The following is an 18,431-nucleotide window of genomic DNA, read 5'->3' as shown; positions in this document are numbered from 1 at the left end:
AATGGTTTTTAATCTATGCTTTGTGATATTATTTCTTTAATATAATTTATTCTAAACAGAACAGAAAATCTGATTTGGTAAATGCTCCCTTAGGGACCCATTATTTCTTAACACAGAAATATCTCATCATTTCTTCATTAATAATACTATAAATTGAAATTCAGTTTCAGTGCATTTCTAACTCAGACTGTCTTCCTACTTCTTCAGTTTCCATGACCAGACAAGGATCTATTAACACCAACTGATTCTTAGGTACAATGCAGATTGCAGGCATATGGCCCCAATCTGGATTGGGAGATCATGGGGGGGCAAAGGATTAGAGCCCCTTTACCATCTACTCTAGCGTTCTCATTCAGATGACCTTCCTCTAGTTCCAGTTTTTAATTAAATATTCAGACTGATGGAAGTCTCCAGGATTTAAGTCATTGGACTTATTTTCATGTTCCTCTAAATGAGTGTTTCTCAACCTTGGCAATTTAAGATGTGTGGACTTCAACTCCCAGAATTCCCCAGCCAGCAAGGTTGCCATGGTTGAGAAACACTGCTCTAAATTGTGGCAAACACATTCCCAGGTAACCATTTCTGTATAACATGTCTTCATGTCATTGTGCTTTTCTCTTCTTCAGTCCACAGCTGAGGCAGTTTAAAGTCCTCTTTAGCTACTGGCCTCACATCCCCTCTCCTCGAGTTGCTAGGCACTGCTCTCTATGGCCACCATGGTTTGGGCTGCCAGGGCGCCAAACATAAGGCTTCTGGAGAGTGATCTGATTGCACAATATGGTTAGTCAGACAGCTTGACAGGTGGCTAAGCCTGCTGTTCAAAGTACTGGCTATACTTGCCCCACCCCACCTCACATTAAGGACAGAATTCGCGGCTGTTTTTAGATTTAGGTTTTATTTTAACATGGTTGTTTGGCTGTGGCCATTGCCAACCTTACCTGAAGGGCCAAAGAGTAAACCTCAGACTTTTGTCATGCAGAGCTTGGCCTTATCATTGAGTTATAGCTGCCTTTTATTTTAAAAACATGGCCCTTCTTCCTCTTGGGTAGAGATTTGTCTCAGTTCTGAACTCAGGATTTCTTACACCCATAATGATGGTCAAGCTAGTGCATAAACCAGTGTTTTTCAACCTTGGCAACTCTAAGATGTGTGGACTTCAACTCCCAGAATTCCCCAGCCAGCATGTAATTCTGGGAGTTGAAGTCCACACATCTTAGAGTTGCTAAGGTTGAGAAATACTGGCATAAACTAACAAACCAGACACATCTTGCTATCAGATCTGTTATGGAGATTGTCCCTGGGGGCAGAGATGAAACAGTGGTTGGGCTGGTTTTAGCCAGGAAAAGGAGAGGCATGCATGTCACAATTTTATAGGCCTGGAGTTTAGAAATACAGCAGATGCCCTGATTGAGTGACCTTTCCATTCCTTTCTTCTTCCAACCCACCCTGAAAACCTAATATGTTTGTAACAGCCACTTCAATATATAATGTAACATGACACTTCAAAGAAATTACAGTTGTTCAGACTGAAGTGTGGTGTTGTGCAATTTCTGCCCTTTTTTGTTCTCGCGGCCTGACTTCTGTCTTTTCTTTTAGATCCAATTTAATGGGTACTCGATTCTCAGTATTTGACAATGGTGTAAATCCGGACAAAGCAAATGCTGACTGGTCCAACGTACGCCAGGAACTTGCAGCTGTAGTTTATGTAAGGAACCATTCTGTGAACCATTTCCCCTTTAAACTTCTATTTAATAGGCAGCCACTCAACCAGTATTTCTCAACCTTGGCAACTTTAAGATGAGTTGACTTCAACTCCCAGAATTCCCCAGCTAGCATGAGAAACACTACACTAGACTAATCCATATCAAGATGGTGGGTTACTAATCAGTACCAAGGAATTTCAAGAACTTTCCATTCACTGCAAAAGTCATCCTTGACAGCTATATAGCTTGATCCAAATGTCGATAAAAGTGTACTCCAATATAAAGGAAAGAAAGAATGTCTGTTCCATATGTTATGGCTGGGAATAATCTAATTTGTAGTGGGATTCATTTTTTTTCCTAAAGGAATTGTCATATGCAAAGAAATAATGTAATTTAATCTAGATTGTCAGGGCATGTTTTATGTTAGTTAAATCTTATATCTGCATATTTCTTGAGCCATCCTTCTAGATCTTAGTCCAGTTAAATATGCCATATTGCCACTTTATTATAGTTTAATGGTCTCTATCAACCTATCAGTTTAACACAGATTTTCACCAACAATTCTCCAGTGCTTTGGGGGAGCCAGAAATCAGTGTAGGTTCCTAGGTCCTCTGGTCAGAACAGGTGGGTTCCAAATGACCCACAGAAATACACCTGTCCTATAACACTGCCCATGTCTCTGAAAAGTAGAGACTGGGCTTCACACCATGCCACTTAAATAACAGTTGTTGCTCTTTTTTTAGCCATAGCAGTGAATTGCCACAATCATCTTTGCTGGGGCACCAAGGGGGCAGGATTTTCATTACAACAGTGACCTTGCTGCCCCAACAGCATTCCCTAGTGGTGGAGGCCGCAACCACCCAGTGGCAGGGAAGGGGGAGAAGCAGCATAGCAGGATGGGGAAGAGAAGGAGAAGAGACATGGGAGGAGACTGACAGAGGCAGGTGTAGCACATTCCCTTCCTTAAATTCCTTTTCTTTTTCTTTTCTTTTCTTTCATATATGTGTTGGGAGGCTAAATATATTCAATACTGGGTTTTGGAACTACTGAGACACAAGTGCAATACAAGGCTTGGGACTAGCAGAAAAAAGGCTTTAAACTGTTAAGAATCAGCTGAAGTTGATCCTGTTTTGAGGATATATGGTGGCAACTCAGTTATGAAAGTTTTGGTATTTCTATTTCAGGAGACAAATGTATTAGGTTTCAAAGGACCTCGAAAAATGACAGTGGTCATTCCTGGAATGAATTCTGATAATGAAAGGGTGCCAATCCGTCCCCGAAATGTAAGTTACACATAAACCTTCATACAAGGTTCCATTACTTCTGAGTAATCCCAGGGTTTACTCATATTGCCATCTTTCTGATGCTCTGCTTATGCTGATTACTATTTTTTTTAAAAAGATAAGATGCCCAGATGTGTAGAGAGACATTTAGTCACTTAGTGTCCTGCATCTTTACCATAAAATTCTGTGTCAGCAAAACTATCAAATGCAGAACTTCCTTTTAGAACAGAAGACATAAGGGTGTTTTCAAGGTTTTGTTTCTAAAACAATCTTCCTGAACTTGGCACCCTCCAGGTGTGTTGAACTGCAATCCCCATCATGGTTGGGAAGTGTTAGAAGATGTAGACCAACACATGTGGAGAGCACCAAGTTGCAGAAAGTTGCTCTGCAACAAAGGATCTCAATCAACAAGTAATATAAATGGTAAAGCGTTTCCATTGACAAAACAAGACTGAGTAGGTCAAATGCTATATAAGCATTTGCTACGTCATCCAGTTTGACATGAAGATGTATCTTCAGATCCTTGCTTCGCCATCTCCTTCCAAACAAACCTCATATACAGTTTTAAAATAAAATGATTATCTCAAGCTCCTCAGAGGAAGAATGGAATACATCAGCATCACTATGGATATAATTCTTTCCTCAAAAATTTCACAGCAGAGAACACTGATTCTGAAATCTGAGGAAAGAGTCAAAGGTAATCTTTCCTGACCTGGTGACCTCTACCTGGATTGGCATTCCAGCTTCCAAAATTCCTAGTCAATATGCTGGCACCAGGTTGTCAAAAGCTAAGCTAAGGATTGCAAGCTTTGATATATAATTATATGTAAATATTGTCCTTTACAAGCTCCCTTGAACTCCACTCATGAAACCTGGAGGAACAAGTATGTACATACTTAGTTTCCTAGTATATTAATATCAATACTTTTATTGTGCAAGCACCTTTAAGAGCAGCAAGGCTAAGATGTTACCATAATAATGTTCACAAATTTTAGAAGACTTCTTGTTATAATATACACCCTGAGAATCATTTGTATGTTATTTCTTAATGCAAATACAAGCAAAGAAATATTAAAGAAGGCATGCTTTTGAATTACTTGTGGTAATGCTTTTTCTCACATCTTCCTAGGATAATGATGGGTTACTCGTAAGATGGCAGAATAAGATAATGGACAACTTAATTGAGCTGCGTAACAAAACCCCTGTGTGGAATGATGAAACTCAGTCCTATGTGCTGAACTTCCATGGAAGAGTAACTCATGCCTCAGTTAAGAACTTCCAGATTGTGCACAGTAATGACCGTAAGTCTTGTGGGATTGTGGATTTTTTTTTTTTAATGCCTCTACATGAATGCTGACTGAGAAGCTATTGCTGCTGCTAGTTAGATTCATGGTTAACTACAAATACAGAGTCAGAGGAGGCATTGTGCTGCATTGTCCATTCAAAAAGGAGGTAGGCAAGGGGACCAAAATGAAATCCTGGACCTGCATGGCTGCTTTTTCCCCATGTGGATGTGTCCCCTTTCCTGTCACTTGACAGGACCAAATTAGATGTGGTGTAAGATAAGTATGGTTAATGTGTGTGTGTGTGTGCACACCTTCAAGTCAGCACTGACTCCTGGTGACTGCCTGGATAAGTTCCTACAAAATTTCATAAGTGGCTTGCCATTGCCTCCTTCCCAGGGCTGAGAGGGAATGACTGGGTCAGGGTCACCCAGCTGACTTTGTGCCTAAGGTGGGACTAGAACTCACAGTTTCCTGGTTTCTAGCCCAGAGCCTTAACCACTACACCAAACTGGCTCTCATGGTTAATTAAATCAATTAATTTAAATAATTTAAATAATTTAAAATATTTAAATTGATGCCATGCAAACAGGATTGAAATTAAGGCTGGCCTATGAGAAGGATGGATTTAACTCTCCCCACTTCCCCCAGCATGGTCCCAATGAAAATACCACTCCACTTAGTCTCAGGAGATCCCATGTATGTGAAACCTGTTTTATGCAAACATGTGCTGTATGCCACCTGGACTGGATTTGTTTCATTGCTAAGAACAAGAAACCAATCAAAATTTGGAGCAGTACACACTGAAGAGTGGACAGATCAGTGTTTTTTTAATTTTGACAGGCTAGATTGGGCTCAAGGCCATGATTTATTTAACCATGATTTGTTGAGTAAAGCATAATTGGCTGGGTTCACAAGCTGCACTCAAATCAAAACATAACACATTTGGCATAATGAAATATGTGAACTAAACCATAGTTCTTTGCTGGATCTACAAAATTAGGTTTAAAGGAACTGTTTGCCATGACTTAGTAAACTGGAATCTTGATCTATTATGATATGCTCAAAATATCATAACAAACTGTTACACACATACAATCTGAGACATAGGAGCCATTTGAAACTGCATCTGTATAAAAAGCAGTAGTTTCTAAGATCTAATTTAAAAAGGTCTGTATGTAGTGCATTTATTTTCCATCTTATTCCATCTTATTTATTTCTATCATGCAACTCTAGCCAACGTTCATAGGAATTCAAATGGGGTCTCCCATCTGAGTGCTGGCCAGACTCTAATCTGCTTAGCTTTAGCAAGATGTCTGTCTCAGACATGATAGAGATCTCCACAATCACATAAGATTTTTCAGCTTTCTATATGGAGGTGGCTGTGTGAAATGCTTCTGGCAACTGTTGCACAGAGTACATAAGTGAAGTCCTTGGGGTTCTCTGAGCTTGGTTGTTTTCTTGCAAACGTTTTGTTACCTGGCTAGGTAACATCTTCAGTGCACTTGGCTAGGTAACATCTTCAGTGCAGTGCACTGAAGATGTTACCTAGCCAGGTAACAAAACGTTTGCAAGAAAACAACCAAGCTCAGAGAACCCCAAGGACTCCACAGTTTGACCCTGAGCTACATATATTTGCTTCTATTGGTACATAAGTGAATCAGCTCAATCCAAAAGCAAAGCAAATCTTGAGAATTAGTCCTCTAACTGCTTAGGGTAATTTCAGTCTGAGTGTGTTTCAGAAGATACAGAGCCATTCTCCTGAACCTGGTTATGGTATTCAGAGCAATATCAAGGAAACTTAAGTTGTTAAATGTACTTGCTTCAGAACCAGATTTTTCATATTGCATTAAAATGCTCAATTTCCAAAAGGTCAGATTGTTTAACATATTTTGCATTTAGAACGACTTCTGTGAAATCTGTAAATTATCATCATTCCAGGGAGATGGGGTGAATTTTGCAATTAGGTCTGAACAAAAAATCCCATTGTCTTGGATTGTGCAGAATATAGTAAAAGTCCACTAGAGGGAGCATTATAAGAGGCAGACTGGAGTAATAGTTTGAATGGCCTGAGCCCTCCAAAAAGCAAACCTGATCTTCTTTTACTCGCTTGCTTTTCAAGACTGGGTTTCCACATGGATACCCTCTACAACTTGAGCATAAATTCATATGACTCTGGTAAACATTAAAGAGCATGCAAGATGTTTCCTGAAAAGTCAAAAGCTTCTAGTATTGGACAAGGCTACATCCAAAACAGTTGTAATGGGCGTAATTTGAGGACTTACTTCACTTGACTTGTAACCTCTGATTCAAGAAAAGTTCTCTAAATTTCCTGGGGGCAAGAAATATTTTGGGGGTGGCAAAGTGCCAGAGACTGTACTGATATACTCATGGCAGTCAAGAGTACAGTGACCATATGTCCTTTATTATAAAGGACAGTTCTTTATTTCAGAAAGTTATCCTTTAGATTTATTTAATTTAATTATGTATTTTCTTGGTTTTGCTCTTGAATTTTCCTTTGTAAAACAAAGTTATAAACAATTTATCCTTATGAACCTCCTTCAGATTTGCCCTTTTTTCAGGTTCGTCCTTTATTTTTTCCAAGAAAATATGGTCACTGTAATCAAGAGGCATATGTATCCAGAGTTGGCCTTGTTTACACAACTGAAATTTAAAGGATCTAGTCAAGGGTTATTATTCTGATTTGGCTTAATGCTTAATTACCCAAAAAAGGGAATTGTAGGAGTTTCAAATGAAGTAGGACGTGCACTATTGCTGGCCGCACTGGGACACTCACAGATTTTTCTTTAGAACTACGGACAGCCCCCAGAGATAACAGCCACGTGATCACTAATCCCAGGATGAAAAGATGGGAATAGAGCCGCTAGTCCTGCAGAAGCTGTTGACTCTTAACCTCCAGTCCATTCCATGAATGCATAAAACAGGGCTGAAGCTCATTTAGATACACTTCTGGCAGGAAAAGTGACACTGTAATGAAAGACAATAGGTAGTGCTTAGTAAATACAACATTAAAAGAAATTATGTGAAAGAAAAATATAGATGTAAACCTGAAGTAGCAACTGTGTGAGTGGTTTTCAACAAAGGAAATAAATGTGGGAGGTCTGGCAAGGTATGTGGATGATCCTACACACCTCTATGTAGCACCCCCCCAGCACATATATAATCTCCATTGCTGTCCAGTTTCAAACAGGCCATCCATGACTGATATTTGCTGGCAGAAAATAGTTCCCACTGGAAACTTTTCTTCCAGTGCAACTTGAAGACACCAAAGGGCAATCAAGATTGGGTGGGATATATGGAAAGGATCAGGATCCCTATCCTGTACCTGCCATGGATTTGATCCAGATAAAGAGCCCTGCACCTATTTATTTTTAAGAAGCCATTCATTCAAATTCTAATTATATGATGGTACTTGGTCCTCAATACACTTTCCTGGTGAAAGCACATAGCTGATATTGATCACAAGTCTTTTCTATGGATTAAGTCACAATCCTGATATGGATTCAACATGTTGAGTTCATGTAAGTAGGATCCAAATACTAGGAATCTAATTGTGTGTTCTGTGTGGTCTATGAGGATCTAGTTTTTATGCTTATGCTTATGCTTATCTTAGCCTTTTGATGCTCAACTCAAAGCAATTATTTTGATTCTGATACCTAAGAAGGACCAAATATTATCACAATAGCATTTCCTTCCCCCTTGAGTATATGCTGGGGACACAGGCACATTCTGTAATCTACATCAGTACAGTAAACAGCAGCAGCCAAGCAATTTTGCAGCCTGTGTGACTTGTCTGCTTGTCACCTGTCCAGCGCAATCAGGAGATGTTACTATCCGGGGGTGTAGGATTACAGGACAGAAAGAACCTGCTCAGGGCCCCAGTTATTTTTACAGATTTCTTGTTGCCCTCACTGAAAACAAAGGGAGTCACAATCAAAACAGGGAATCAGAGAGGCCTTTAGAAGACCACAAGGGTCTTAGTTAGGAATCCTGGTGAGAGGGCACGTCCCTTGGAGGGGGCATAAACTTGTTTTTATGCTCTGTCCATTTAGCTGGAAAAAAGAAATGGATTTACTTAGCAACTCTGTTGAAGAGACACCAGCCATTCATTGCCCAGCAGGTGGCCAGTCAACTTCTGAACCTTCTGGGTTCTCCTCTGTCCCATTCCCTTAACATCTGAATATTTTTGTTTGCTGCACATGATCCTCAGTACTGGCAAAATAGATCCAGAGGGCTTCTAAGTGAGTCTTTCATTGTACAATTGCCCTGCCTCAACCATGGACCTCCCTTTCCCTTTCCCTTTCCCGCCCTCCCTCCCTCCCTTCTTTCCTTCTTTCCTTCCTTTCTTTTTTAACAATGTATATGGCTGTCCATTTCACAAATGTGACATTGGGAGGCTAATGTAAGTTAAGAACTAAAAACAACAACAATCCAAAATAATTAAAACAGTTATATCAGCAATCAAATTCAACACACCTGAGGTCAAAAAAATTCATTCTACCTTGTGAATCAAATAGTAGACAAACAACAGACAAACCAATTAGACTAACCTAACATCCCTGCCCAACGCGTGATGAAAAAGTGAAGTCTTTAAAGCTTTACAGAAGGCTGACAAAATAAGGGACATCCAGAATTCATGGGGGGGGGGGGGCGGGGGGAGGTGCCATAGGGCAGGCATTGCAGCAGAGAAGGCACATTTTCTAAATCCCACTTGCAAGATTCTCTTATTATATCCAGTTTTAATAAATGTAGTTTTAGCCATCCTGTGGAGTTGATTTCATCGTCTGGTCTATGTAGTGGGGCTGACATCAATCTTGCAAGTCTGATTGTGCTGTACCTCCTTCTCCTTATAGTTCAGTGAATTAGGGAGGTGTCTGTCTGAGCTGCTTCCAAACATTATCTGGACATTCTGGACTTAAAAAATGCTTTAGCTCCTTTTGCCTAGACAATAGCACCTGCATATCTCTGTCAAGGTCATCTTCCTTACTCTTTTCACGTATTCAAGGTTGGCCTCTCAATTAAATTGAGGATGAGGAGAGCTTTATTAGAGGGCAACCTGGCATTAAACAGCAACAGCCAGGAACCAGGGCTACTGAAGCTCCAATGACCAGGCACTGGATCAGACCACAGGGAGCAGAATGCAGTATTAGTGCTAAACACCAAGGCCATGTTTCCTGAGAGTGACATGCCCCTATCTCCACCTTTGGCTATTACCACCACGATGTCATCACCTGCCCATCCCTTCCCCTAACACACTAACCTCCCCAATTCCAACCAACCTTCCTCAAGTCAAAGGGCCCCATCATACCATGGATACCACAATCTACTCAATCAACTGGCTGAGAACTTCTGATATACTTCTGACTTGTACTTAATGACCCCAGTCACCAGCTTTCCCATCCAACAATTTATCACAACACACTATACCCCATTCACTTCCAACATACTGTTCTCACCAGGTAGGTGGAAGAAGGCCACAAACAACACTCCTATGGAGCTGGGGTAAGCTGGGGTGCAGTTCTATAGCTCCCATCTCACCCCATAACTCCCCTCTCTTTTATGAGGATTCCAGACGATCTCTCTTCCATTTGTGTCCTTCCTGTATTTTCCCCACTATCTTTTCTTCTTTTCACCCAAAATTCATAAATATGACAAAGGTGAAATAGCTGTGCAATGCTTTTGAGTTCGTAATGCTAGAAGATTTCCATCCAGGAGCATTACATTCTGAACCATAAGCCAAATATTGTTTTGAAGGTCACCTATGAGGGACAACATACAGCAACCAGATTCAGATTACAGGTCTTGACAATTGTAGCAGGTATGTTAATAATTGTCCTTCTTTTAAATTGAGTGTTATAGCCCAGAAGCTCAGTAAGGATGTTGATGAGGTATGTGTGTTGTGGGAGAGTGGGAATAACATTCATTTCTTTTTACTGCTCTGTGAATTGCTCTTCCTGTTGTATCTACATCCGCTCCTGGCAATAGGTCGCAGATTCAGAACAGCTTCAGCAAGAGTTAACAGCGACTTTCCCAAATTCTTTTTCTCCTTTCCAGATTAGAAGTCTTCTTTCAGGGCAACTGATTGCTGTGCAAATTATGTAATGACAGTATTTAGCTGCCAATCTCTCTGTGCTGGATATAATATAATTGCAGAATGTACATACTGTAGGTAGCGTAAGACTCTTATCCATTGTCAGCCCAGGATTCTCCCCTACAGGGGTATCTGCAGGGTGTGGTCAAAAAAGTATAGATGGCAGTCATATGTGCAATCATAGCTCTATGACACACATAAAAAACAGGCAGAGGTTCAATTGCACCGTTGTAGCTGCCATCCTGACTTTTTTGACCACACTCTGTGGACATCCATGCTCCCAAGCTCTCTTATGCCTTTCCTTTTAGAATGAACAATGCTAAAATAGAAAAAAAAGAGCATGGCCTACCTTTACTAATAGTAATCCACCTCCATCCACCTTTGTTGAATTTTGTCCTGAAATGCATATAGGACCAAAAGTTTCTATGGCAATTTATACTTGATTTGGCATTTACCTGCCCACCTGATAACGTCATCTTTCCTTTCCTGCAGCTGATTACATCATCTTGCAGTTTGGCCGAGTGGCTGATGATGCTTTTACCATGGACTACAATTACCCACTTTGTGCTGTGCAGGCTTTTGCCATTGCCCTCTCAAGCTTTGATGGGAAACTGGCCTGCGAATAGCACACCTACAATGCCATTATGCCTAGGTTTGTACCAGGTCTGGACCAGCCAGGCCAAATCTGACCAGTGCAAGCACAAATATACCTTACAATGAAAGGCAGCAGAGATGATATAAAGAGGAATAAGAGCTCAACTGAGGTTGTTAAACATCGCCAATATACCACTGGGAAAAGCCTTGCAGAATTCTGAACACATATTAATAATAGTATCATTTTAGCTGGAAATACCATATGCACATACTTGTCTTTAGCACCTTCCTGTGAAAATTTAAAGCCATGGTTCAAAAAGACTGAAAACATCTTAGGTTTGATACTTTTAAATTACTCACTCCTAAGGGATTTGGACCCAGCTGCCCATCTCAGGCTATCAGTGACTTACTGTATACATATGTAATAATCAAGACTAGGTATTGTTTGAATTTCAAGATTTGAGTGTTTAGATCAGTCTCAATCTCAGCAACTTTAAGATGTGTGGACTTCAATGCTGGTTGGGGAATTCTGGGAGTTGAAGTCCACACATCTTAAAGTTGTTGAGATTGAGAAACACTGGTTTAGATTATTTGCTGGGCTGGTGGGTGGGTGGATGGTTTTGTTTGGTTATTTATAATTGACATGGGGAAAGGAAATTGTTTTCCTGTAATGATAATGATCAATGGGTTAAAGACCAATGGGCAGGACAAGCTTTACTTTATTGTCTTTTCAAAAATCATGGCCTGCCTGCCAGTCACAGGAGTCTAGATGAATGTATAAATTCGTTGGTTGTGGACATATAAACTTTGTATAAATTTGTTGGGGAGGAGAGACTAAGGGATTTAGAGTTGAGTTGCAAATTGGGGTCTGGACACCTTTCTTTAAATACTAACTCAATATAGAAGGAGCAATATATATAAATTATGCATGCCCCAATGGGTGGGGACATTTCAGCACTTAGATAAATGGAAACTCTTTGAGAAAGAAACAGAGCTTATTTACAAAGTTTAAGCGTAGTGGAGAGCTGCAATTTAATATATTTCTACAAAGATGTGTTCTGTCTCTTTCTCTTTTCTCCCCGTTTTCTTCTCTTCTCAGTCCCCAGCTCGAATGACATTTCCTCAGCTGGGGAAGAGACATGCTCATGTCTCCAAATTAGTACTGCTCTTCCAAAACATTCTGGGATACTACCTTATCGTTCTGAAGAAGGTGGTTTGAAAAGCTGGCAAATTATCACCTTAACTTTTTAGCAACAAATATATCTGGCCAAAACTTGCTTGGCAGGATTCAGTTCCACCCAACCAGGTTGCCCTACTAACCATGTCTCAGATGGCACCCTCTACCCACCCCCAGCCCACCAGGAACCCAGACTGTACCTGTCTTTCCTGTCAAGAACCAAAGTAGTGTTTTCCTGATGTTTTGCCTGCTGTGCTTCATTTCTGTATAAAGAAACATCTCCACTCCAATTAGTTATTATGGACAATGATGGAAAAACCTCTCCCTTCCAGTACACTGATTGCTGGCATTTTGTTCTGGGATGTCAGAATGCCTGACCCCTTCTGAATGGACCTCAGCTGATGAACCTGTTCTTTTCTTTGATTTACCGATGGACCAGTGAAGTAGTGAACTTTTTCAGGTGTGTGTGTGTGTCTGTGTGTGTCCTCACCTCTCTCCCTTGTTTCTACTCTGCTCAGCTGCCTGCTTGTGGTGTGGCTGCATGCCCAGCAATTAACTGAGTTTTGGTAGAAAAGAAGCCGAAGACCAAGAAGAAGTGAGCTGGGTTGCTGGAATAATAAAAAGCTGTTTGTTTGCTTGTTTCACTGATGGAAGGTGAAAGGGTCAACTTTTCTATAAGTTTACTGATTGAGCCATGAACAATGGATCTTCCTTCCTTCCTTCCTTCCTTGTCTACTGATGGATACACCAGACAGAAAAGTATCAAGTACAGGGGAGAGTCAACAGAGGGGACCTCATACAAACATTCTAACAAAGGAAACCACATGTTCTCAAAGACCTATCCATAAAGGAGAAGGATGTTGGTGCTTGTTTCCCAGCATGAAAAAGAAGCAGGGGTCCACCAAGCAGGAGCTGTGGTAAGCACAATCCAGACAGAAACTCTGGCTATTACCATGGCCAAAGCAGACAAGAGAGTTGAAGTTTAGAAAGGGATTTCTTAAGCCAGCTTCATTTCCAGCCTGTTTACACATGGGAGCTTAAGGCTGCAGTGTGGAAGTATTCCTGAGAGGTCATCCATCTCTTGATCCTACAGGGAATGCAGACACCTCTTGGAAGCTCAAAGAATATTTTGATTAGAAGCTATTTCAAGCAGTCATTACTGGGCTGTTATGAGAATGTATAATTTGGCTAAGAGAATTTAGGCAACATTGGTAGTTATTTGTTAAATATCTTCAATATTCTGTGAATGTCATTTCTTTAATGGGATATTTCTGAACTTATTTGAATGGTAGTTTTAGCTCCATACATTAGTATCATTTCCCCTGGTATCATAGTCAGGGTGTTAATATCCACCTTTTAAAAAAACAGTTTGGTATCTTTATTATCAATGTTATGATGTAATTTTCACCAAGTTAGGACGAAGCTATTCCTATGTAGTTAAAGATAATGCTGGGAAGGAAGGAAGGAAGGAAGGAAGGAAGGAAGGAAGGAAGGAAGGAAGGAAGGAAGGAAGGAAGGAGAGTATTTTACAAAATAAATTAACAGATGATCTCAAAATCAAATTTATCAAGAGATGAAAGCTAAGGGATGAATGCTAGTAAATGCTATTAACCTTATTTAGGTTTAGTTGCAAGTATGTTTTCAGTTATTATTCCACCTTGCTTTCCAAGAACATAAGGCGGAGAGCACAGTATTGCAGATACATTATACATCATTTGGTAGTAGGGAAGTCTCCCTCACTATCTAGCCACCTGTTGTTCAGTGCATAACTGATAACTTCCATCCTACAATCTGAACGCCATCAGACCAAATTATTTCTTCACTGAAGATGACTGTCGAAAGCAGCAGAAAGTTCCAGTGGGAAGTCCAAGTTGTTGCAGGAAGTACTTAGTAACAATGACTCAAAAGGTGTGGTCCTCTTTGTGAATCATAGTGTGGCACTTCACAAGAGTATCGATGAAGGGTATTATGCTTGCTTTTTCTTTTAGAAGCCATTGCATGAGCCTTGTCTTTCTGGGGGCTCGTGTGGTGGGTTTGCCTGGGAATGGACAATTTAAATTTAAGTAGGACATCAAAGCTGCTTAAGTCATCGGCAGAACTCTTCTTTCATCCAGGGTTCAGTTAGGTAGAGTGAGAGCCTTCACTTCCTGTCCTTATGCGGCATTCATGGTTGTTACTGTGGGATTGTAGGATGATGCCTTCCAAGTCACAATGAATCATATATGTAGGTGTGGAAGGAAGGCTGAGAAATGTTTTGTACATGTGAGCTATAATTAATTGTTATTATTATTCTGATTAATTGTAAAAGGAAAGACACTTATAAATCTTGGTGGTTTCTGAGTATTTTCCTACTCCCCCTCTATTATTTAGTATGAACCATTGTTATAATAATACAGAAGCCTTTCCCAAACTGGTTTCCTCTAGATATGTTAGGCTATAACTCCTATCATCCTCGGCCACCCCTTAGCATGATAAGTTTGGAAAACACTATGCTAGGAAAGGGCAATTTATATCTGGATGGAGAAACAAAAGCACCAGAGAGCATCAGGCTGGAAAATGCAATGTTACAGGCAAAATTTGTTACAGTACGTAATGACCTCCCATAAGAGGAACAGTGTAAGAACATTTTTCAGATGAATATAAACTCACTGCAGCAACCTAGAACACCAGAAAAAGGAAATAGACTGCCTATACAATATCTTCCAACAAAATGGATACCCTCACAACTTTATCAAAAATTGCCTGACCATTCAATCCACTACAGCACAACCAACACAAGTTATGAAAAGGATAACACTATCATACATCAAAAACATCTCAGAAATAAACAACAGACTATGACAGCCACAGGGTATCACCATAGCACACAAACCAACTAAAGCCCTCCAAAACATCTTAAGTAAACCAAAAGACCTAGTAGCCCAAGAAGCAAAAACAGGAGTCAACTACAACATGCAGTGGTAGGACTGTAACAGCCATTATGTAGGACAGACAGGCAGAAGATTAACAGTGCACATCCATGAACACCAACTAGCAGTCAAAAGACATGATGAGAACTTCTTAATCTCACAACACGTAGACAGACTCAACCATAGATTCAACTGGGAAACTGTGAGCATCCTAGACCAAGCTAAATCCAAAAATGCTAGGGAATTCCTAGAAGCTTGGCATTCAGACAAATCAGCCATCAATAGATATATAGAAATAAAGCATATTTATACACCATTCAAAAGAGACAACACAAAGCTAAGAAGGAAACAAAAAGACCAGAACACATCCTCTCCAGCAGCCAACACCCAGATAACCAAGATTAATACTAGACAAACAATCAGTCAGAAAACAATACCCTAATCAAGGATCTACCAAGGAGAAAACCATAACCCCACCAAAACTGGTAGGGCAAGCTACTGTATATAAACAGGGAGCAAACCCCACACTCACTAGGACTGATAATGTTACCTAGTTGGATAATGAAAAGTCTACAAGCAAACAACAAAGCTAAGAGAGCGCCAAAGGCTCCACAGTTCAACCCTGAGCTACATATATTCTCTTCTATGTAATGAAGCATTAGAGAGGTACATTTGCCTTGGGTCACTAGTCTCCATAAGCAATCACTTTTGAAACCCTCTGTTATGTAATTTAAAAAAATTATTTCTCACATGTTAAAGCCACATCAAAGACAAGAGATTGACAAAATGGAGAGAGCATTTTCAAACTCCATGATAATTAATCAAAAGCAAAACCTGAAAATCAATGGAAAATTATGCTTCTGTGAGTTGGCATCTTCACCGTCAGACACCCAACTCCATCTTGAGCTTCATTTTGCTCATATCCTCAGTAGTATGGTTAGCTGTCCTCAGCTCAACATGGTTTATCAAAAGAGAACCATTGCAAGGGGCAGCAGGGGCTTGAAGTTGCCCAACAACAATTTTATTTACAACCAATAGTGCCATGAACACAAATTCTTCTGCAGTTTTTTCCCCTACCAGTTCTCATTCAATATGATAAAAGAGAATTTGCTTTTGAAATTTCCTTCAAAGGAGAAGAAAATTTCAATCAATTTCTCATGGGTAGTGTATGGTATTCTAAATCATATTTTGTTATTTTTTTAAAAAATAATTTTTAGTAAAGATTTTTTCAAGCAATAAAAGGCAAATCTAAAAGAGAAAATAGAAGAAAGAATAAGAAAGATAAGAAAAAGGAAGTGCAGAAAACAAAACAAAAAAAAAGGAAAGATAGGAAAAAGAATCAGAGAACAAAAGTAAGAAAAATAAGTGACTTCTGACCTTTACAACAGAAATTAACCAACTTATTATCCAACCTCCCTCAATATTACAAAAACCTTTCAATCACTTCGCTTTTTTCTGTTTTCAGCAAAAACAGATTTTCAGTCTTTTAAAAAGGTACTTACTGTTTTATCCCTGACCAAACAGGTCAGTTTTGCCATTTCTGACAATTCCAACATCTTCACAACCCATTCCTCCATTGTGGGAATGTCAGTATTTTTCCATTGTTGTACATATAATAGTCTTGCTGCAGTTACCTTGTATAAAGTCAATCTTCCATGAGTTTTTTCTATCCATAAACCCCAATAAGAAAAGTTCTGCCTTTTTCTCATTAGTAATCTTTAAGTTTTTTTGCATCATTGCATGTATTTGTATCCAGAATTTTCTCACAAGTCCATCATGCGTGGTAAAATGTCCCTTCATGTTTTTCACATTTCCAACATTGATTTGAGGTACCTTTATACATCTTTGATAGTATAATGTCATATGTCAATGGTTCATCATTTTATAAAAATGCTCTCTTAAATTATAACACAATGTGAATTTCATCCCATTGATCTACATTCTCTCCCAATTATCCATTTGTATGTTATAACCAAAATTCCCATTTCATTATGCATTCCTTAACTTGTTCTTCATCAATTTCAAATCTTAATAAAAGCTTCTACTTTTTGCAATTACATGTTCATCATTTGAACCTAATTCATTTTCAAATTCTGTCTTATGTTGCTCAGTTCCAACTACCCTTTTATTTATATTAAACCTTTCTCTTAATATGAAAACCATTAGAAAGTGTGTCCCTCTGCAGTCAATTGTTCTCTTGACTTCATCTGAAGTTCTCCTTCTTCCTGTATTAATAAATCTTGATATGTTACCCATTTCTATCTGCTGTTTCTTTTCTATAAAATGCTTCCTGTGCTGAGTCTCATAAACGTATCTTTGGGCACAACCTGAGTTTGTATTTATTCCATATTCTTAATATGGCACTTCTCATATAATGATTTTTAAAATCTACATTAACTTTAACTTTATCGTACCATAAAAATCCATGCCATGCAAATCTCAGGTTGTGCTCTCCTAATTGTAACATTCTTTTATTTCTCAGTAACATGGGTCATATTTTGTTATGAGGTGTTATTTATTGTTAGTTATTTAGTTACATGGCAGCCAAGATACGTGTGTGTGTGTGTGTGTGTACGCGCGTGCCCTATCTTTTGTTGTACAATAATTTTTCCCACGGTCTTCAGCTTCCTTGGCACCTCATACTTCAGTTAAATCCCACAGAAAGACATTGAAAGAACTTCTTCCATTGGGCCTTTTCAGACTAAAAAGTGGAGTCAGCCAAGGACAATTCTGAATGACAGATGTGAATCAGAAAACACGAATTCTCAAGCAGGTGGAAAATAAAGCTAGAAAAACCAAAGTCCCCCCCCCTTTTTTTTTTTACAGGGGAAGATAACTTCTAAGAATTGCAAGGAAAATTTCAATTCAGCACTAGAGTGGACTGATCAGGCAATCAAGTTCCTTCAGGGCTTGTGATAGGAATGGCAGAAATGCTTTCTAAATAAAATCTCTTTTTGCTTTTGCATCAATACATATAAATTAACACATACAAATTTCATTTCAAATGTGTGTCCTCTTATCTTTTTGATGACATATTGCTTTTTATTGTTTGTTTCTTTTGGGAATCTGTAAGTGGGTCAGCACTTTTTCCCTTTGGAAGAAAGAGTTGGAAGAATTCTTAGTTAGATGCACAAGATGGAGAAAAACTATTATAGACATTCCAACATACCCCTAATTGCATTTGTTTCTGCTTGGTACATGATTCTATGTATGCTGCTTGGAGGAAAGATGGGATATAAATCTAACAAACAAATAAATACTTCTCTTAATCATAATTATATTTCAGAGGTATGAATAGCATAAAATGTTCGTGGGGCCCTGGGTGTTGTTTGTTATTGTTATGATAGTTTTAGTCCAGACTGCCCACGCT

At 39.2% G+C, this 18,431-nt stretch overlaps 1 protein-coding gene across 1 annotated transcript in view; it reads left to right on the top strand.

Annotated features, from left to right (window-relative positions):
• The window catches only part of TULP1 (TUB like protein 1), a 48,658-nt gene extending 30,721 nt beyond the window's left edge, over positions 1–17,937 (top strand). The window contains exons 10-13 of the mRNA XM_025165645.2: positions 1,597–1,705; positions 2,888–2,986; positions 4,116–4,287; positions 10,874–17,937. Of these exons, the coding sequence (XP_025021413.1) occupies positions 1,597–1,705; positions 2,888–2,986; positions 4,116–4,287; positions 10,874–11,007 (514 nt within the window). The 3' untranslated portion in view covers positions 11,008–17,937. The remainder of the gene's footprint in view (positions 1–1,596; positions 1,706–2,887; positions 2,987–4,115; positions 4,288–10,873) is intronic.
• The last annotated feature ends 494 nt before the right edge of the window (positions 17,938–18,431 follow it).

The sequence above is a fragment of the Python bivittatus genome, unplaced genomic scaffold (genome assembly GCF_059951505.1).
Source record: "Python bivittatus isolate LINGU-HERP-01145 unplaced genomic scaffold, Pbiv_v1 ctg000700_np1212, whole genome shotgun sequence".
In the NCBI taxonomy this organism is placed as follows: Eukaryota; Metazoa; Chordata; class Lepidosauria; order Squamata; family Pythonidae; genus Python; species Python bivittatus.
The sequence above is the reverse complement of the archived record's forward strand: the minus strand, read 5'-3'. Positions and strand labels throughout refer to the sequence as shown.